Below are 19,425 nucleotides of genomic sequence, written 5' to 3' on the forward strand. Positions count from 1 at the left end.
GGGTAAGGTCAGGGTCACGTGTGTCAGGAGATTACACTGTGATGTCGGGGGTAAGGTCAGGGTCACGTGTGTCAGGAGATTACACTGTGATGTCGGGGGTAAGGTCAGGGTCACGTGTGTCAGGAGATTACACTGTGATGTCGGGGGTAAGGTCAGGGTCACGTGTGTCAGGAGATTACACTGTGATGTTGGGGGTAAGGTCAGGGTCACGTGTGTCAGGAGATTACACTGTGATGTCGGGGGTAAGGTCAGGGTCACGTGTGTGGTCTCTCACATCTATTATTACCTGGAGGTGTCAGTGATGGGATTTGTGTCCTCCATACAGAAGCTCCGCTTGGCCCCGGCCCCTCTCGCTCTTTGCAGGTGTCTTGTTACTGTGATATTTTAGTCACAAGCAGAGGACAAGATGTTGTGGTGACAGCTGCTGCCAGCCTCCGCCTGTGACTGACCGTCCACAGCATGTGCGCTGTGCAGCCCCCATACATCAGTGTGAGGTTCCCCGGGACTCAGGTCTTTTGTCGTATCCTGTCACCTTCCACAAATGCACAAGTGTCCCCCGGAGTCTCCCCTCCAGTCACTGGCACAGGGCTGCAGCCTCTGTATACTCTTTTCACTACCTGGCAGGGATTCAAGGTATCTCCACAAGCGATTTCTGCTGCTTTTTCCATCTGATTATTGTATCTTGTGTGCGGAGTCATTAACTCCCCTTACCTCCACTCGCTCCCTTCTTACCTCCACTCGCTCCCTTCTTACCTCCACTCGCTCCCTTCTTACCTCCACTCGCTCCCTTCTTCCCTCCACTCGCTCCCTTCTTACCTTCCTTTATCTCCTCTTGCTTCCCTCTTACCTCCACTCGCTCGCTTCTTAACTCCACTTGCTCCCTTCTTACCTTCCCTTATCTCCTCTTGCTTCCCTCTTACCTCCACTCGCTCCCTTCTTACCTCCACTCGCTCCCTTCTTACCTCCACTCGCTCCCTTCTTACCTCCACTCACTCCCTTCTTACCTTCCCTTATCTCCTCTTGCTTCCCTCTTACCTCCACTCGCTCCCTTCTTACCTTCCTTTATCTCCTCTTGCTTCCCTCTTACCTCCACTCGCTCGCTTCTTCCCTCCACTTGCTCCCTTCTTACCTTCCCTTATCTCCTCTTGCTTCCCTCTTACCTCCACTCGCTCCCTTCTTACCTTCCCTTATCTCCTCTTGCTTCCCTCTTACCTCCACTCGCTCCCTTCTTACCTTCCCTTATCTCCTCTTGCTTCCTTCTTACCTCCACTCGCTCCCTTCTTACCTTCCCTTATCTCCTCTTGCTTCCTTCTTACCTCCACTCGCTCCCTTCTTACCTTCCCTTATCTCCTCTTGCTTCACTATTACCTCCATTCGCTCCCTTCTTACCTCCACTCGCTCCCTTCTTACCTTTCCTTATCTCCTCTTGCTTCCCTCTTACCTCCACTCGCTCCCTTCTTACCTTCCCTTATCTCCTCTTGCTTCCTTCTTACCTCCACTCGCTCCCTTCTTACCTTCCCTTATCTCCTCTTGCTTCACTATTACCTCCATTCGCTCCCTTCTTACCTCCACTCGCTCCCTTCTTACCTTCCCTTATCTCCTCTTGCTTCCCTCTTACCTCCACTCGCTCCCTTCTTACCTCCACTCGCTCCCTTCTTACCTCCGCTTATCTCCTCTTGCTGCCCTCTTACCTCCACTCGCTCTTTTCTTACCTCCACTCGCTCCCTTCTTACCTTCGCTTATCTCCTCTTGCTTCCCTCTTACCTCCACTCGCTCCCTTCTTACCTCCACTCGCTCCCTTCTTACCTTCCCTTATCTCCTCTTGCTTCCCTCTTACCTCCACTCGCTCCCTTCTTACCTCCACTCGCTCTCTTCTTCCCTTCCCTTATCTCCTCTTGCTTCCCTCTTACCTCCACTCGCTCCCTTCTTACCTCCACTCGCTCCCTTCTTACCTCCACTCGCTCCCTTCTTACCTTCCCTTATCTCCTCTTGCTTCCCTCTTACCTCCACTCGCTCCCTTCTTACCTCCACTCGCTCTCTTCTTCCCTTCCCTTATCTCCTCTTGCTTCCCTCTTACCTCCACTCGCTCCCTTCTTACTTCCACTCGCTCTCTTCTTCCCTTCCCTTATCTCCTCTTGCTTCCCTCTTACCTTCACTCGCTCCCTTCTTACCTCCACTCGCTCCCTTCTTACCTCCACTCGCTCTCTTCTTACCTTCCCTTATCTCCTCTTGCTTCCCTCTTACCTCCACTCGCTCCCTTCTTACCTTCCCTTATCTCCTCTTGCTTCCCTCTTACCTCCACTCGCTCCCTTCTTACCTCCACTCGCTCCCTTCTTACCTTCCCTTATCTCCTCTTGCTTCCCTCTTACCTCCACTCGCTCCCTTCTTACCTCCACTCGCTCTCTTCTTCCCTTCCCTTATCTCCTCTTGCTTCCCTCTTACCTCCACTCGCTCCCTTCTTACCTCCACTCGCTCTCTTCTTCCCTTCCCTTATCTCCTCTTGCTTCCCTCTTACCTTCACTCGCTCCCTTCTTACCTCCACTCGCTCCCTTCTTACCTCCACTCGCTCTCTTCTTACCTTCCCTTATCTCCTCTTGCTTCCCTCTTACCTCCACTCGCTCCCTTCTTACCTTCCCTTATCTCCTCTTGCTTCCCTCTTACCTCCACTCGCTCCCTTCTTACCTCCACTCGCTCCCTTCTTACCTTCGCTTATCTCCTCTTGCTTCCCTTATCTCCTCTTGCTTCCCTCTTACCTCCACTCGCTCCCTTCTTACCTTCCCTTATCTCATCTTGCTTCCCTCTTACCTCCACCCGCTCCCTTCTTACCTTCGCTTATCTCCTCTTGCTTCCCTCTTATCTCCACTCGCTCGCTTCTTCCCTCCACTCGCTCCCTTCTTACCTTTCCTTATCTCCTCTTGCTTCCCTCTTACCTCCACTCGCTCCCTTCTTACCTTCCCTTATCTCCTCTTGCTTCACTATTACCTCCATTCGCTCCCTTCTTACCTCCACTCGCTCCCTTCTTACCTTCCCTTATCTCCTCTTGCTTCCCTCTTACCTCCACTCGCTCCCTTCTTACCTCCACTCGCTCCCTTCTTACCTTCCCTTATCTCCTCTTGCTTCACTATTACCTCCATTCACTCCCTTCTTACCTCCACTCGCTCCCTTCTTACCTTCCCTTATCTCCTCTTGCTTCACTATTACCTCCACTCGCTCCCTTCTTACCTCCACTCGCTCCCTTCTTACCTTCCCTTATCTCTTCTTGCTTCCTTCTTACCTCCACTCGCTCCCTTCTTACCTTCCCTTATCTCCTCTTGCTTCACTATTACCTCCACTCGCTCCCTTCTTACCTCCACTCGCTCCCTTCTTACCTTCCCTTATCTCTTCTTGCTTCCCTCTTACCTCCACTCGCTCCCTTCTTTCCTCCACTCGCTCCCTTCTTACCTTCCCTTATCTCCTCTTGCTTCACTATTACCTCCATTCACTCCCTTCTTTCCTCTGCTTGCTCCCTTCTTACCTCCACTTATCTCCTCGTGCTTCCCTCTTACCTCCACTCGCTCCCTTCTTACCTCCACTCGCTCCCTTCTTACCTCCACTCGCTCCCTTCTTACCTTCCCTTATCTCCTCTTGCTTCACTATTACCTCCACTCGCTCCCTTCTTACCTCCACTCGCTCCCTTCTTACCTTCCCTTATCTCCTCTTGCTTCCCTCTTACCTCCACTCGCTCCCTTCTTACCTCCACTCGCTCCCTTCTTACCTTCCCTTATCTCCTCTTGCTTCACTATTACCTCCACTCGCTCCCTTCTTTCCTCTGCTTGCTCCCTTCTTACCTCCACTTATCTCCTCGTGCTTCCCTCTTACCTTTACTCGCTCCCTTCTTACCTCCACTCGCTCCCTTCTTACCTCCACTCGCTCTCTTCTTACCTTCCCTTATCTCCTCTTGCTTCACTATTACCTCCACTCGCTCCCTTCTTACCTCCACTCGCTCCCTTCTTACCTTCCCTTATCTCCTCTTGCTTCACTCTTACCTCCACTCGCTCCCTTCTTTCCTCTGCTCGCTCCCTTCTTACCTCCACTTATCTCCTCGTGCTTCCCTCTTACCTCCACTCGCTCCCTTCTTACCTTCCCTTGTCTCCTCTTGCTTCACTCTTACCTCCACTCGCTCCCTTCTTTCCTCTGCTTGCTCCCTTCTTACCTCCACTTATCTCCTCGTGCTTCCCTCTTACCTCCACTCGCTCCCCTCTTACCTCCAATGATCTCCTCTTGCTCCTCTTTCTTCCTCTTGCTCCCCTCATACCTCCACTTATCTACCCACGCTCCTTTTTTTTCTCTGCTTGCTCCCCTCATACATCTACTATCCTGTTCTCACTCCCATCTTTCCTCTGTTTGCTCCCCTCTTCCTCCACTTATCTCCTCGCATTCCCCTCTTTCCTCTGCTCACTCCCCTCTTATCTCCACTTCTCTCCACTCACTCCAGTTACCACTTCTCGTTCCCTGCTCACCACCTCTCATCCTACCTCTGCTGATTCCCTTCTTACCTCCACTTATCTCCCCGCACTCTGTTCTTTCATCTGCTTGCTCTCCTCTTCTTCCAGTTAGCTCCCCGCACTCTGCTCTTTCCTCTGCATGCTCTCCTCTTCCTCCAGTTATCTCCTCGCACTCTGCTCTTTCCTCTGCTTGCTCCCCTCTTCCTCGAGTTATCTCCACTCCCATTACCTTTGCTCGCTCCCTGCTTACCTCCAATAATTATACCTCTGCTCACTCCCCTCTTACCGCCACTTCTCTGCACTCACTCCAGTTACCACTGCTCGTTCCCTGCTTACCACTTCTCATCTTACCTCTGCTCATTCCCTTCTTACCTCCACTTATCTTACCTCCTGTCACCCTCCTCTTACTTCCGCTTGCTCCCTGCTTACCTCCACGTATCTTACAACTCTCATCTTACCTCACCTTATGTCTGCACTCTCCCCTCTTACCTCTGCTTTCCTCCGCTTGCTTCCCTTTTACCTCTGCTCGCTCCCACTTTACTTTGGCTTATTTCCACCCATTTCTCTCTTACCTCCGCTCACTTCCCTCTTACCTCCGCTCGTTCCCATCTTAGTTCTAGTTATGTCTGCTCGCTCCCCTCTTACCCCCGCTCGTTCCCTGCTTACTTTGATTTCTTACCTTTGCTCACTCCCCTCTTACCTCTCCTTACTTCTGCTTGCTTCCTTCTTACCTGCCCTTTTCTCCACTTGCTGCCATTTTTATATCTGCTTGCTCCTCTCTTACCTCCACTCGCTCTCTTCTTACCTCTCTTTGTCTCCACTCGCTCCATCTTACCTCCTCTTGCTCCCCTTTTACCTCCACATATCTCCACTATTTCTCCTCTTACACTAATCTTACCTCTGCTCGCTCCCCTCTAAACTCCAATTTTCTTACCTTTGCTCGCTCCCCTTTTATCTTTGCTCTTACTTATGCTTATCTATGCTTGCTGCCATCTTACTTTCGCTTATATCTGCTCACTCCCCTCTTACTACCACTTATGTATACTCAGTCCCTTCTTAGCTCCTTATCTCCGATCAGTCTCCTCTCCCCCATCTCTCCTCACTCCCCACTTACCACTCCTTATCTCTCCTCACTCCCCACTTACCTCTCCTTGTTTCTGCTCACTCCCCTCTTACCTCCACTTATATTACCTTTGATCCCTCTCATCTTACCTCTCCTTAACTCTGCTCACTCCCCTCTTACCTCCACTTATATTACCTTTGATCCCTCTCATCTTACCTCTCCTTAGCTCTGCTCACTTCCCTCTCATCTTTCCTAACCTCAGCTCACTCCTGTCTTACCTCCATTAATCTTACCTCCGCTCGCTTCCCTCTAACCTCCACTTATCTTATGTCCGCTAACTCCCCTTTTACTACTACTTATGTATACTCGGTCCTTTCTTAGCTCCTTATCTCCAATCAGTCCCCTCTCCCCCCAACTCTCCTCACTCCCCACTTACCTCTCCTTATCTCTGCTCGCTCCCCTCTTAACTCACTTATCTCCGATCCATCCCCTGTTACCTCTCCTTAGCGCTGCTCACTCTCTTCTTACCTCCATTAATCTTACCTCCGCTCTGTAACGCCTGCCTGGATCAACAGACTCAGATGGGATGTAATGGACAGGGTAGAGGGAAGCCACTCACCAAGCAGGACCCCCAGAACCCTGAAACCCTTTAACCCCTAAACAGGGATTTGGAATTACACAGGGCTCTGGAGATCACTACTTGTGGAAGGCTACAGTCCGATGAGAGTAGTCGTCAGGCAGGGTCAAACCAGGAATAGCAGAACAGGGACAGAATCGGCAGGCAATTACGTAATCAGAAAACGTAGCAGAGGTCAAATCCGGATCGGGCAGCGCGGTACAAAAACAGCAGACAGAAGGGTAGTCAGAAAACACGCAGAAGTCAGCACACAGGAATCACCAAACAGAATAGGGCGGAACAGGAGCCAGGAAATCAGAACTATATATGGCAGTGATCATGTGACAGGAGGGGAAATAAGAAGGGTGTGGTGTCTTCCCATTGGCTGTAGCTGAACGCTGGCAACTTCAGCTGGAAGACACAGGCCACCCACAGTCAGCCAGCGGTACTGCAGATCCCAAGATAACCCAGCCCAGTGGATGATCGGAACTTGCGCCCACCGGTGCCGCTGGCATCGACTCCTCTCCCATCATCAGCACCATCCACGGCAGGAACACGGCGTCGCATGGCGATCGGAGCAGAAGTCGCTGGAGCAGACTCCGGTGGTGACGTAAAACGCTCGCTCCCCTGTAACCTCCACTTATCTTACCTCTGCTCCCTCCCCTCTTAGGTATTCTTATCTCTGCTTACTCTCCTCTTACCTCCACTTACCTTACCTCCACTCCCTCCCTCTAACGTCCACTTATCTTACCTCCACTCCCTCCCCTCTTACGTCTCCTTATTTCTGCTTGCTCTCTTCTTACCCTCCCCTCTTACCTCTTCTTAGCTCCACTCGCTCCCCTCTAACCTCCATTTATCTTACCTCCACTTGCTCCCCTCTTACCTCTCCTTACCTCAGCTCACTCCTGTCTTACCTTCATTAATCTTACTTCCGCTCACTCCCCTCTAACCTCCACTTATCTTACCTCCACTCCCTCCCCTCTTACGTCTCCTTATTTCTGCTCGCTCTCTTCTTACCCTCCCCTCTTACCTCTTCTTAGCTCCACTCGCTCCCCTCTAACCTCCATTTATCTTACCTCCACTTGCTCCCCTCTTACCTCTCCTTACCTCAGCTCACTCCTGTCTTACCTCCATTAATCTTACTTCCGCTCACTCCCCTCTAACCTCCACTTATCTTACCTCCACTCCCTCCCCTGTTACGTCTCCTTATTTCTGCTTGCTCTCTTCTTACCCTCCCCTCTTACCTCTTCTTAGCTCCACTCGCTCCCCTCTAACCTCCATTTATCTTACCTCCACTTGCTCCCCTCTTACCTCTCCTTACCTCAGCTCACTCCTGTCTTACCTCCATTAATCTTACTTCCGCTCACTCCCCTCTAACCTCCACTTATCTTACCTCCACTCCCTCCCCTCTTACGTCTCCTTATTTCTGCTCGCTCTCTTCTTACCCTCCCCTCTTACCTCTTCTTAGCTCCACTCGCTCCCCTCTAACCTCCATTTATCTTACCTCCACTTGCTCCCCTCTTACCTCTCCTTACCTCAGCTCACTCCTGTCTTACCTCCATTAATCTTACTTCCGCTCACTCCCCTCTAACCTCCACTTATCTTACCTCCACTCCCTCCCCTCTTACGTCTCCTTATTTCTGCTCGCTCTCTTCTTACCCTCCCCTCTTACCTCTTCTTAGCTCCACTCGCTCCCCTCTAACCTCCATTTATCTTAGCTCCACTTGATCCCCTCTTACCTCTCCTTACCTCAGCTCACTCCTGTCTTACCTTCATTAATCTTACTTCCGCTCACTCCCCTCTAACCTCCACTTATCTTACCTCCACTCCCTCCCCTCTTACGTCTCCTTATTTCTGCTCGCTCTCTTCTTACCCTCCCCTCTTACCTCTTCTTAGCTCCACTCGCTCCCCTCTAACCTCCATTTATCTTACCTCCACTTGCTCCCCTCTTACCTCTCCTTACCTCAGCTCACTCCTGTCTTACCTCCATTAATCTTACTTCCGCTCACTCCCCTCTAACCTCCACTTATCTTACCTCCACTCCCTCCCCTGTTACGTCTCCTTATTTCTGCTCGCTCTCTTCTTACCCTCCCCTCTTACCTCTTTTTAGCTCCACTCGCTCCCCTCTAACCTCCATTTATCTTACCTCCACTTGCTCCCCTCTTACCTCTCCTTACCTCAGCTCACTCCTGTCTTACCTCCATTAATCTTACTTCCGCTCACTCCCCTCTAACCTCCACTTATCTTACCTCCACTCCCTCCCCTCTTACGTCTCCTTATTTCTGCTTGCTCTCTTCTTACCCTCCCCTCTTACCTCTTCTTAGCTCCACTCGCTCCCCTCTAACCTCCATTTATCTTAGCTCCACTTGCTCCCCTCTTACCTCTCCTTACCTCAGCTCACTCCTGTCTTACCTCCATTAATCTTACTTCCGCTCACTCCCCTCTAACCTCCACTTATCTTACCTCCACTCCCTCCCCTCTTACGTCTCCTTATTTCTGCTTGCTCTCTTCTTACCCTCCCCTCTTACCTCTTCTTAGCTCCACTCGCTCCCCTCTAACCTCCATTTATCTTAGCTCCACTTGCTCCCCTCTTACCTCTCCTTACCTCAGCTCACTCCTGTCTTACCTTCATTAATCTTACTTCCGCTCACTCCCCTCTAACCTCCACTTATCTTACCTCCACTCCCTCGCCTCTTACGTCTCCTTATTTCTGCTCGCTCTCTTCTTACCCTCCCCTCTTACCTCTTCTTAGCTCCACTCGCTCCCCTCTAACCTCCATTTATCTTACCTCCACTTGCTCCCCTCTTACCTCTCCTTAGCTCTGCTCGCTTTCTTCTTACCTCCAGTTATATCACCTCCGCTCACTCCCCTCTAACCTCCACTTATCTTACCTCCACTCCCTCCCCTCTTACGTCTCCTTATTTCTGCTCGCTCTCTTCTTACCCTCCCCTCTTACCTCTTTTTAGCTCCACTCGCTCCCCTCTAACCTCCATTTATCTTACCTCCACTTGCTCCCCTCTTACCTCTCCTTACCTCAGCTCACTCCTGTCTTACCTCCATTAATCTTACTTCCGCTCACTCCCCTCTAACCTCCACTTATCTTACCTCCACTCCCTCCCCTCTTACGTCTCCTTATTTCTGCTTGCTCTCTTCTTACCCTCCCCTCTTACCTCTTCTTAGCTCCACTCGCTCCCCTCTAACCTCCATTTATCTTACCTCCACTTGCTCCCCTCTTACCTCTCCTTAGCTCTGCTCGCTTTCTTCTTACCTCCAGTTATATTACCTCCGCTCGCTCCCCTCTAACCTTCACATATCTTACCCTCACTCGCTCCCCTCTTACCTCCACTTATCTTACCTTCGCTTGCTCCCCTCTTACCTCTCCTTACCTTAGCTTATTCCTGTCTTACCTCCATTAATCGTACCTCCGCTCGCTCCCCTCTAACCTCCACTTCTCTTACTTCCGCTTCCTCCCCTCTTACCTCTCCTTAGCTCTGCTCGCTTTCTTCTTACCTCCAGTTATATTACCTCTGCTCGCTCCCCTCTAACCTCCACTTATCTTACCTTCGCTCGCTCCCCTCTTACCTCTCCTTCCTTCAGCTCACTCCTGTTTTGCATCCGTTAATCTTACCTCCACTTGCTCCCCTCTAACCTCCACTTATTTTACCTCCGCTAACCCTCCCCTCTGACCTCTCCTTATCTCTGCTTTCTCTCCTCTTATGTAGCACCCACAGGGAAAGCGGTTGAATACTCATCACCAGGCTGGTGATCTCAGGTCTGGGATGTCACAGGTGGCCCTGCTCGGTTTCGTGGCCTCAAGCTGTACACCAATAGGGGAAATGGAGATGGCATGAGGATGATGGGGATAGTAGTTGTCTCGTGACGCCATCTGCAGTATGCAGCCAGGGATTAGCCGCCGCTGCAGTCGCTGTCCTCTGGGGCGGATGGTGTCACAGCTAGGATAGTTCAGCTTCCTGCAGGTGAAGCTTGGCCCCAGAGAGGATGATGGAGGCGGTAGGGGTCATTGACGCCGAAGCGGAGGGCGCCAGCGCCGGCAATGAAGGAGTGACACAGAAGTTGCAGTTCCAGGTCTTTTACTCACAGTTCGTGGGCTGACCTGAAGTGCTTGGGGAGTTCCTGTTCTGTGTGCAGGTGGTGCAGATCCGCTGTGGGGCCTGACTGTAATCACAGCTCCGGACCCTATGTGCCACTGTGCTCTGGGAACTTGTGATGGCCAGAGAGACATGGAATCCCCCTGTCCGGCAGATTCTGGTGGTCCAATGTAGAGTGTGTTCCACCCTTGGGCTCTGCACCCTGCACTGCGCCGATTCCAAGGGAGCAATGAAGCTCTCCCCTCGGCAACTGTGTTTCTTCTTCGTCCCACAGGGGCTACCGGTCAGCCAGCTCCTCCACTGTCGTCTCCTGCTCCTTCCAGTCTACCCGGTCCTAACTGTGGAAGCTCTGAAGCACTCTCCACAGTGACCGTGTTGTTCTGAGTCTCAGACTATTCTGAGATAAAAACTGTGTGTTCTCTCACTTCCCCTGTGCTCCCCCACCTTCCTCACTGGTGGCTGGGAAAAACCCGTTGTTATGGTGACCACCTTTAGGCCAGTTCCAGTGGGAAAGCACGTGACCTGTGTGTGTTTAAGTGAAAACCAGTGGTTAACCTCTTCCTTACCCGGGATGAGTACTGCACCTTAAGTGAGATGCAATACCCTGTATTGACTGAAGCCTCAGGGGCGCTACTGTTGCGGACGGGGGCCGGGCCACTGCAAGGGCTGCTTGGATCCGGGTTCGTTGCTGTGGCTCGAGTGGTAGCTGGACCCGAGGCTCGTGTGGTCGTCCGTCCTCACAACCGTAGGAAGGTGGTATTTACAGGGGAATAGTTTGTCAGTGATGGCACCCGTGGGTTGCGGTGAGAGTTGGTAGCAATGCAGCTGCCTGGTGATGGGACGCCCGGGGCTGATGGAGCGGGGCAGCAGGATGGAGTCCCCTCCAGGGGTAGGGGAGGTGTAGTGCCGGGGCCAAGGTGTACGGGAGTGATGGCTGCGAAGAGTGTCATGCAGGGTTGGACCGGGGATGGATGGTGTACTCACATTTCCAAAGAATAGCACACAGAGTCCAGTGGTAAACCAAATTGCCTGTGACCGGTTGCCTCCGGCGGGTGTATTCGGGTCCCACACCCTGGTGTAATAAACAGGGGTCCCTTCCTCCTGCACTCAGTGTTTGTGTCTTCAATGGGACAACTCCGCTTGAAACGGGGAAGTCCACTCCTGGTACTTTGTATGTTGGGAGCTGTGGCCCGCAAAATCTGACCCTTGGGATCTCTGTGGGTTCTGGCAGACACCCTATCACCCGCATTGGGCTTCCGTTTCGCTCTCTCGGCTTACTGTGGAACAAGGCCTGATACCTTGTCCCCGGCTGGTCAATTGACAAGGGGCTTGCCCTCGCCCTAGGGTCCAGGCACCCTGACTGTGCACGGCCTCTGGACCGAATTCCCGCTGTCGGCACCGGCGGGCTACAACCCTGCCCCAGTCCACTTAAGGTCTCCCGCGACCGGATCTCCGTCGCCTGTGGTCCTGCTTGCCGTCTGCCACCTAGTCCGGTAGTCCAGGGGCCCCAACCCCTGACTCCACTGTCCCTTCACATTCCTCCACTTCAACTGTCAGTACTGTCCTGTTGTGGTCCCACCCCTGACACCTCAAGACCCCTAGGTGGGCGCTCCCATCTGCCTGGTCCCGCCCACTGGTGTGTCCCTATTGTCATGGGGGGTGACTAGGATTTACTGGCTGGTGTTGTGCACCTGGGTGTGGGTTTTGTGTTGTTATGCCAAGGAGGATAGAGTCTTGCACATGAGAGATTTGTACAACCTCTGTGACTACCTGGCTTTGCCAGGGCGTCACACTACATCTTTACATCGACTTATCTTACCTCCACTCGCTCCCCTCTTAACTCTCCTTAGCTCTGCTCGCTCTCTCCTTACCTCCACTTATCTTACCTCCACTCGCTCCCCTCTTACCTCTCCTTACCGTAGCTCACTCCTGTCTTTTCTCCAATAATCTTAGTTTCGCTCGCTCCCCTCTTACCTCTCCTTACCTTAGCTCACTCCTGTCTTTTCTCCATTAATCTTACCGCCGCTCGCTCCCCTCTTACCTCTCCTTAGCTCTGCTCGCTTTCTCCTTACCTCCACTTATTTTACCTCCACTCGCTCCCCTCTTACCTCTCCTTACCGTAGCTCACTCCTGTCTTACCTCCATTAATCTTACCTCCGCTCGCTCCCCTCTTACCTCTCCTTAGCTCTGCTCGCTCTCTCCTTACCTCCACTTATCTTACCTCCACTCGCTCCCCTCTTACCTCTCCTTAGCTCTGCTCGCTCTCTCCTTACCTCCACTTATCTTACCTCCGCTCGCTCCCCTCTTACCTCTCCTTAGCTCTGCTCGCTCTCTCCTTACCTCCACTTATCTTACCTCCACTCACTCCCCTCTTACCTCTCCTTAGCTCTGCTCGCTCTCTCCTTACCTCCACTTATCTTACCTCCGCTCGCTCCCCTCTTACCTCTCCTTAGCTCTGCTCACTCTCCCCTTACCTCCACTTATCTTACCTCCACTCGCTCCCCTCTTACCTCTCCTTAGCTCTGCTCGCTCTCTCCTTACCTGCACTCGCTCCCCTCTTACCTCTCCTTAGCTCTGCTCAGTCTCCCCTTACCTCCACTTATCTTACCTCTCCTTAGCTCTGCTCACTCTCCCCTTACCTCCACTTATCTTACCTCCACTCGCTCCCCTCTTACCTCTCCTTAGCTCTGCTCGCTCTCTCCTTACCTCCACTTATCTTACCTCCACTCGCTCCCCTCTTACCTCTCCTTAGCTCTGCTCACTCTCCCCTTACCTCCACTTATCTTACCTCCACTCGCTCCCCCTTACCTCTCCTTAGCTCTGCTCGCTCTCTGCTTACCTCCACTTATCTTACCTCCACTCGCTCCCCTCTTACCTCTACTTACTGTAGCTCACTCCTGTCTTACCTCCACTTATCTTACCTTCACTCGCTCCCCTCTTACCTCTCCTTACCTTAGCTCACTCCTGTCTTACCTCCACTTATCTTACCTCCACTCGCTCCCCTCTTACCTCTCCTTACCGTAGCTCACTCCTGTCTTACCTCCACTTATCTTACCTCCACTCGCTCCCCTCTTACCTCTCCTTACCGTAGCTCACTCCTGTCTTACCTCCATTAATCTTAGTTCCGCTCGCTCCCCTCTTACCTCTCCTTACCTTAGCTCACTCCTGTCTTACCTACATTAATCTTACCTCCGCTCGCTCCCCTCTTACCTCTCCTTACCGTAGCTCGCTCTCTCCTTACCTCCACTTATCTTACCTCCGCTCGCTGCCCTCTAACCTCCACGTATCTTACTTTCTCTCGTTCTCCTCTAACCTCCACTTATCTTACCTCTGCTCCCTCCCCTGTTACCTTTCCTTAGCTCTGCTCGCTTTCTTCTTACCTCCACTTATCTTACCTCTGCTCCCTCCCCTCTTACGTTTCTTTATCTCTGCTCGCTCCCCTCTTACCTCTCCTTATCTCTGCTCGCTCTCCTCTTACCTCCGCTTCCTCCCCTCTAACTTCCATTTTTCTTACCTCTGCTTGCTCTCCTTTTATCTTTGCTCTTACTTTTCGTTTATCTATGTTCGTTCCCCTCTCTTAGGGTACCGTCTCACTAAACGACGTACCAGCGATTCCGACCACAATATGACCTGGTCAGGATCGCTGGTGCATCGCTATATGGTCGCTTTTGAGCTGTCAATCAGGCAGTGACCAGCAACCAGCGACTCGTGGAAACGATGCTGTAAATATGGTACTTTGCTTGGTTACCCGATATTTACACTGGTTACGCACACCACTTAGCGCTGGCTCTCTGCACTCGTAGCCAGGGTACACATCGGGTTACTAAGCAAAGCACTTCGCTTAGTTACCCGATGTGTACCTTGGCTACGTGTGCAGGGAGCAGGCAGCCAGCTTCTAGAAGCTGCGGACGCTGGTAACCAAGGTAAATATCGGGTAACCAAGCAAAGCCTTTGCTTGGTTACCCGATGTGTACCTTGGTTACCAGCGTCCGCAGCTGTCAGAAGCCGGCTCCCTGCTCCCTGCACATTCAGATCGTTGCTTTCTCGCTGTCAAACACAGCGATGTGTGTGTGACGCCCTGGACTAGCCAGGTAGTCACAGATAGTGCCCCGCACAACACCTTCCCCCAATAAGGTAACAGCAGCCAACCACATTAAAAACCTAGTCACCTCCCGCAGAGCTAGATGGACACACCAGGGGGGCGGGTCCAGGTGGTTGGCCATGCCCACCGAGGAGTTCAGAGGGCCTGAGGTAGGAAAAGAGGAGTTGAAGTCTGGGTAGTCAGTCAGTGAGGGTAGTTCAAGTTGGAGTTCAAGTGCAACAGGCCTGTGGTGACAGGTCTGCAGCGGAGACTGACATGTGTGAGAGTCGTAGCCCGCACACCTTGGCTAGGAGGCAAACGGTGGCCTAACCTGCAGGAGCCGGGAAGACGGCTCGGGGGAACCGTGGTGGACCGGGACAGGGTAGTGGCCCGCCGGTACCGACCCGGGTAACCGACTCGGAAACCGGAGCACAAGGGGGGGTACTCAGACCCTGAATGAGGTCCAGAAGCCACTGGGCTGAGTGAAATCTACTGATTGCGGTCTGGACTATAGGTCCTTTCCCAGACAAGTCCCGACTGAAGACAATAGCCCACCGAGGGGGATAGAAAGCCACCGCACAGGCAGAGAGATCCCACAGGCCAGCGTCTGCAGGCAAACGGACTCCTCCGACATACACAAAGCCGTGGAGCGGACTCCCGTTGCTGAAGCATAGGCAGTCAATACATTTACATTTACAACATGGTGCAGAAAGGCAAAGACCACCGAACCGGGTGGGGGACCAGACGCAGCCGGCTGCGGGCACCGACCACCATCAACTTTGTTTACCATAGATGTGTGTGTGTCAGTAACTGTGAGTACAACAGTGCTATCCGGCAGTGCGCCACCCTGCACCGCCCGGCTACTCTCACCAACAGGCCCCGGGGCCATCATCCCTGCACACGGAGGGGTTAACATCTTGCTGCATCACCATCTCCCCCGGGTGCCCCGTAACTGCAGCGGTGGTGTCAACACCTTCACCACGTCCCGTGGGTGGCGTCACGAACTCAAACACGGCTCCGGCCGTACACCTACCTACCAGCCCTTAAGGGGCACTTTGCACACTACGACATCGCAAGCCGATGCTGCGATGCCGAGTGCAATAGTCCCCGCCCCCGTCGTAGCTGCGATATCCTTGTGATTGCTGGCATAGCGAACATTATCGCTATGCCAGCTTCACATGCACTCACCTGCCCTGCGACGTCGCTTTGGCCAGCGACCCGCCTCCTTATTAAGGGGGCGGGTTGTGCGGCGTCATAGCGACGTCACACGGCAGGCGGCCAATAGAAGCGGAGGGGCGGAGATGAGCGGGACGTAATCATCCCGCCCACCTCCTTCCTTCCGCATTGCCTGCATGAGCCGCAGGACGCAGCTAGGAGATGTTCCTCGATCCTGCGGCTTCACACACAGCGATGTGTGCGGCCGCAGGAACGAGGAACAACATCGTACCGTCGGTCCTTCCGAAATTATGGAAATGACTGACGCTACACCGATCATACGATTACGACGCTTTTGCGCTCGTTCATCGTATCAAAAATGCTTTACACACTATGATATCGACTGTGACGCCGGATGTGCGTCACTTTCAATTTGACCCCACCGACATCGCACCTGCGATATCGTAATGTGCAAAGTGCCCCTTAGTAGCGCCAGCCCCCTTTCAGAGCGAAGTGACCCCCGGTCCGGAGGTGCTCGAGCCACCCACCAACGAGCCCGGATCTGAGCGGCTCGGCTGCAGCCGAGCGTGGGGCGGTACATGTGCTTCACAGCGGGAGAGCAAAGACCAAAAAATGAACCAGAGCAGTGTGTAACGATCAATCAGCGATTTCACAGCAGGGGCCAGATCCAGTGTCACACACAGCGAGATCGCTAATGAGGTCACTGCTGCGTCACAAAACCTGTGATTCTCGCTATGTGAGAAGTACCCCTAAAGCTGGGTTCACACTAAGCGACAGCGACAACAACGTCGCTGTTACGTCACCATTTTCGGTGACGTAACACGACCTTGTAAGTCGCTGTTATGATCGCTGCTTAGCTGTCAAACACAGCGACGCAGCAGCGATCATAACGTCGCTGTGCTACATGTGCAGAGAGCAGGGAGCCGCGCTTAGCGCTGGCTCCTTGCTCTCCTAGGTACAGTGCACATCGGGTTAATTAACCCGATGTGTGCTGCAGCTACATGTCACAGTGCAGAGAGCAGGGAGCCGCGCGCACTGCTTAGCGCTGGCTCCTTGCTCTCCTTGCTACAGTATACATCGGGATAATTACCCGATGTGTACTGCAGCTACATGTGCACAGAGCAGGAGCCGGCGCTGGCAGCAAGAGCGGCGGCTGGTAATGAAGGTAAATATCGGGTAACCAGGGAAAGGTCTTCCCTTGGTTACCCGATGTTAACCCTGGTTACAGCTTTCCGCAGCTGCCAGACGCCGGCTCCTGCTCCCTCTGCTCGCTTCATTTCGTCGCTCTCTCGCTGTCACACACAGCGATGTGTGCTTCACAGCGGGAGAGCGACGACGAAAAAATGAAGCTGGACATTCAGCAACGACCGGCGACCTCACAGCAGGGGCCAGGTCGTTGCTGGATGTCACACACAGCGACAGCGACGGACGTCGCTGCAACGTCACAGAAAATGGTGACGTAGCAGCGACGTCGTTGTCGTTGTCGCTGTGTGTGACACCAGCTTAACTTATACCTTTTTGTGCTCGCTACCATCCTATTTATTCTTATCTCTGCTGACTCAATGCTTACCTATCCTTATCTCTATTCCTTCCACTCTCCTACTTTCGCTTATCTCTGCTCACTCCTCTTACCTCCAGTTAACTCCACTCGCTCTCCTCTTACCTCAGCTTTCTCCGCTCTTATCTCTGCTCGCTCCCCTCTTACCTCTACTCGCTCCCCTCAAACCTCCACTTTTCTTACCTCTGCTCGCTCCCCAATAACCTCCACTTTTCTTACCTCTGCTCACTCCCCTCTAACCTTCACTTTTCTTACCTTTGCTCGTTCCCCAATAACCTCCACTTTTCTTACCTCTGCTCGCTCCCCTCAAACCTCCACTTTTCTTACCTCTGCTCGCTCCCCTCAAACCTCCACTTTTCTTACCTCTGCTCGCTTCCCTCTAACCTGCACTTTTCTTACCTCTGCTCGCTCCCCTCAAACCTTCACTTTTCTTACCTCTGCTCACTCCCCTCTAACCTGCACTTTTCTTACCTTTGTTCGCTCCCCAATAACCTCCACTTTTCTTACTTCTGCTCACTCCCCTCAAACCTCCTCTTTTCTTACTTCTGCTCGCTCCCCTCAAACCTCCTCTTTTCTTACCTCTGCTCGCTCCCCAATAACCTCCACTTTTCTTACCTCTGCTCGCTCCCCAATAACCTCCACTTTTCTTACCTCTGCTCGCTCCCCAATAATCTCCACTTTTCTTACCTCTGCTCGCTCCCCAATAACCTCCACTTTTCTTACTTCTGCTCACTCCCCTCAAACCTCCACTTTTCTTACCTCTGCTCGCTCCCCTCAAACCTCCTCTTTTCTTACCTCTGCTCGCTCCCCAATAACCTCCACTTTTCTTACCTCTGCTCGCTCCCCAATAACCTCCACTTTTCTTACCTCTGCTCGCTCCCCAATAACCTCCACTTTTCTTACCTCTGCACGCTCCCCAATAACCTCCACTTTTCTTACTTCTGCTCACTCCCCTCAAACCTTCACTTTTCTTACCTCTGCTCGCTCCCAAATAACCTCCACTTTTCTTACCTCTGCTCGCTCCCCAATAACCTCCACTTTTCTTACTTCTGCTCACTCCCCTCAAACCTTCACTTTTCTTACCTCTGCTCGCTCCCAAATAACCTCCTCTTTTCTTATCTCTGCTTGCTCCTCTCTAACCTCCACTTTTCTTACCTCTGCTCGCTCCCCAATAACCTCCACTTTTCTTACCTCTGCTCGCTCCCCAATAACCTCCACTTTTCTTACCTCTGCTCACTCCCCTCAAACCTTCACTTTTCTTACCTCTGCTCGCTCCCAAATAACCTCCTCTTTTCTTATCTCTGCTTGCTCCTCTCTAACCTCCACTTTTCTTACCTCTGCTCGCTCCCCAATAACCTCCACTTTTCTTACCTCTGCTTGCTCCCCTCTAACCTCCACTTTTCTTACCTCTGCTCGCTCCCCTCTAACCTCCACTTTTCTTACCTCTGCTTGCTCCCCAATAACCTCCACTTTTCTTACCTCTGCTCGCTCCCCAATAACCTCCACTTTTCTTACCTCTGCTCGCTCCCAAATAACCTCCTCTTTTCTTATCTCTGCTTGCTCCTCTCTAACCTCCACTTTTCTTACCTCTGCTTGCTCCCCTCTAACCTCCACTTTTCTTACCTCTGCTCGCACCCCTCTAACCTCCACTTTTCTTACCTCTGCTCGCTTCCCTTTTATCTTTGCTCTTACTTCAGCTCCTACCCCTCTTACTGACACTTATCTCCACCCACTCACTCTCCTCTTTCCTCCCTTTATCTCCGCTATCTCCTCTTATCTCCTTTAGTCTCCTCCATATCTCTGCTTGCTCCCCCCCCACTGCCTATTATCTCTGCGATATCCCATCTTTCTGCCACTTATCTCCACTTGCTCTTACCACCCCTTGGTTCCTTCCTCCCCTTAGCTCTGCTCACACCTTTTATTGCTAATTATCTCCAGTCATTCCCTTATTACTGCCCCATATCTCTCCTCCATAATCTCTTTCCTCCCCTTATCTGCACTCCCTCTCCTCTTACTGCCACTTTTGTATACTTGGTCCCTTCTTGGCTTCTTATCTCCGCTCAGTCCCCTCTTTCCCCCTCATCTCTGCTCACTCCCCTCTTCCTGACGCTTATCTCTGCTTGCTCACATCTTATGTCTGTTTGTTCTCCTCTTCTGTGTATCTCAGCTTAGTACCCTTGTATCTCATATTTCTGCTCGCTTCCCTCTTATTGCTGCTTATTTCTGCTCACTTCCCTCTTTCCTCCCTTCATCTCCACTCACTCCCTACTTTCTTCCTCTCGCTCTTCTTTCCTCCACTTACTCCCCTCTTTCCTCCACTTACTCCCCTCTTTCCTCC

At 52.3% G+C, this 19,425-nt stretch overlaps 1 protein-coding gene across 3 annotated transcripts in view; it reads left to right on the plus strand.

The window, feature by feature from the left end:
• Nucleotides 1-407: 407 nt before the first annotated feature.
• Nucleotides 408-19,425, plus strand: part of SLC2A4 (solute carrier family 2 member 4) — a 322,167-nt gene continuing 303,149 nt past the window's right edge. For all 3 annotated transcript variants that reach the window (XM_075346784.1, XM_075346782.1, XM_075346783.1), the window contains exon 1: nucleotides 408-633. Coding sequence is in view for 2 of the 3 variants with exons in the window: in XM_075346782.1 (XP_075202897.1) it covers nucleotides 542-633 (92 nt within the window). In the remaining variant the exon portion in view is untranslated. The remainder of the gene's footprint in view (nucleotides 634-19,425) is intronic.

The sequence above is a fragment of the Anomaloglossus baeobatrachus genome, chromosome 4 (genome assembly GCF_048569485.1).
Source record: "Anomaloglossus baeobatrachus isolate aAnoBae1 chromosome 4, aAnoBae1.hap1, whole genome shotgun sequence".
Taxonomy (NCBI): Eukaryota; Metazoa; Chordata; class Amphibia; order Anura; family Aromobatidae; genus Anomaloglossus; species Anomaloglossus baeobatrachus.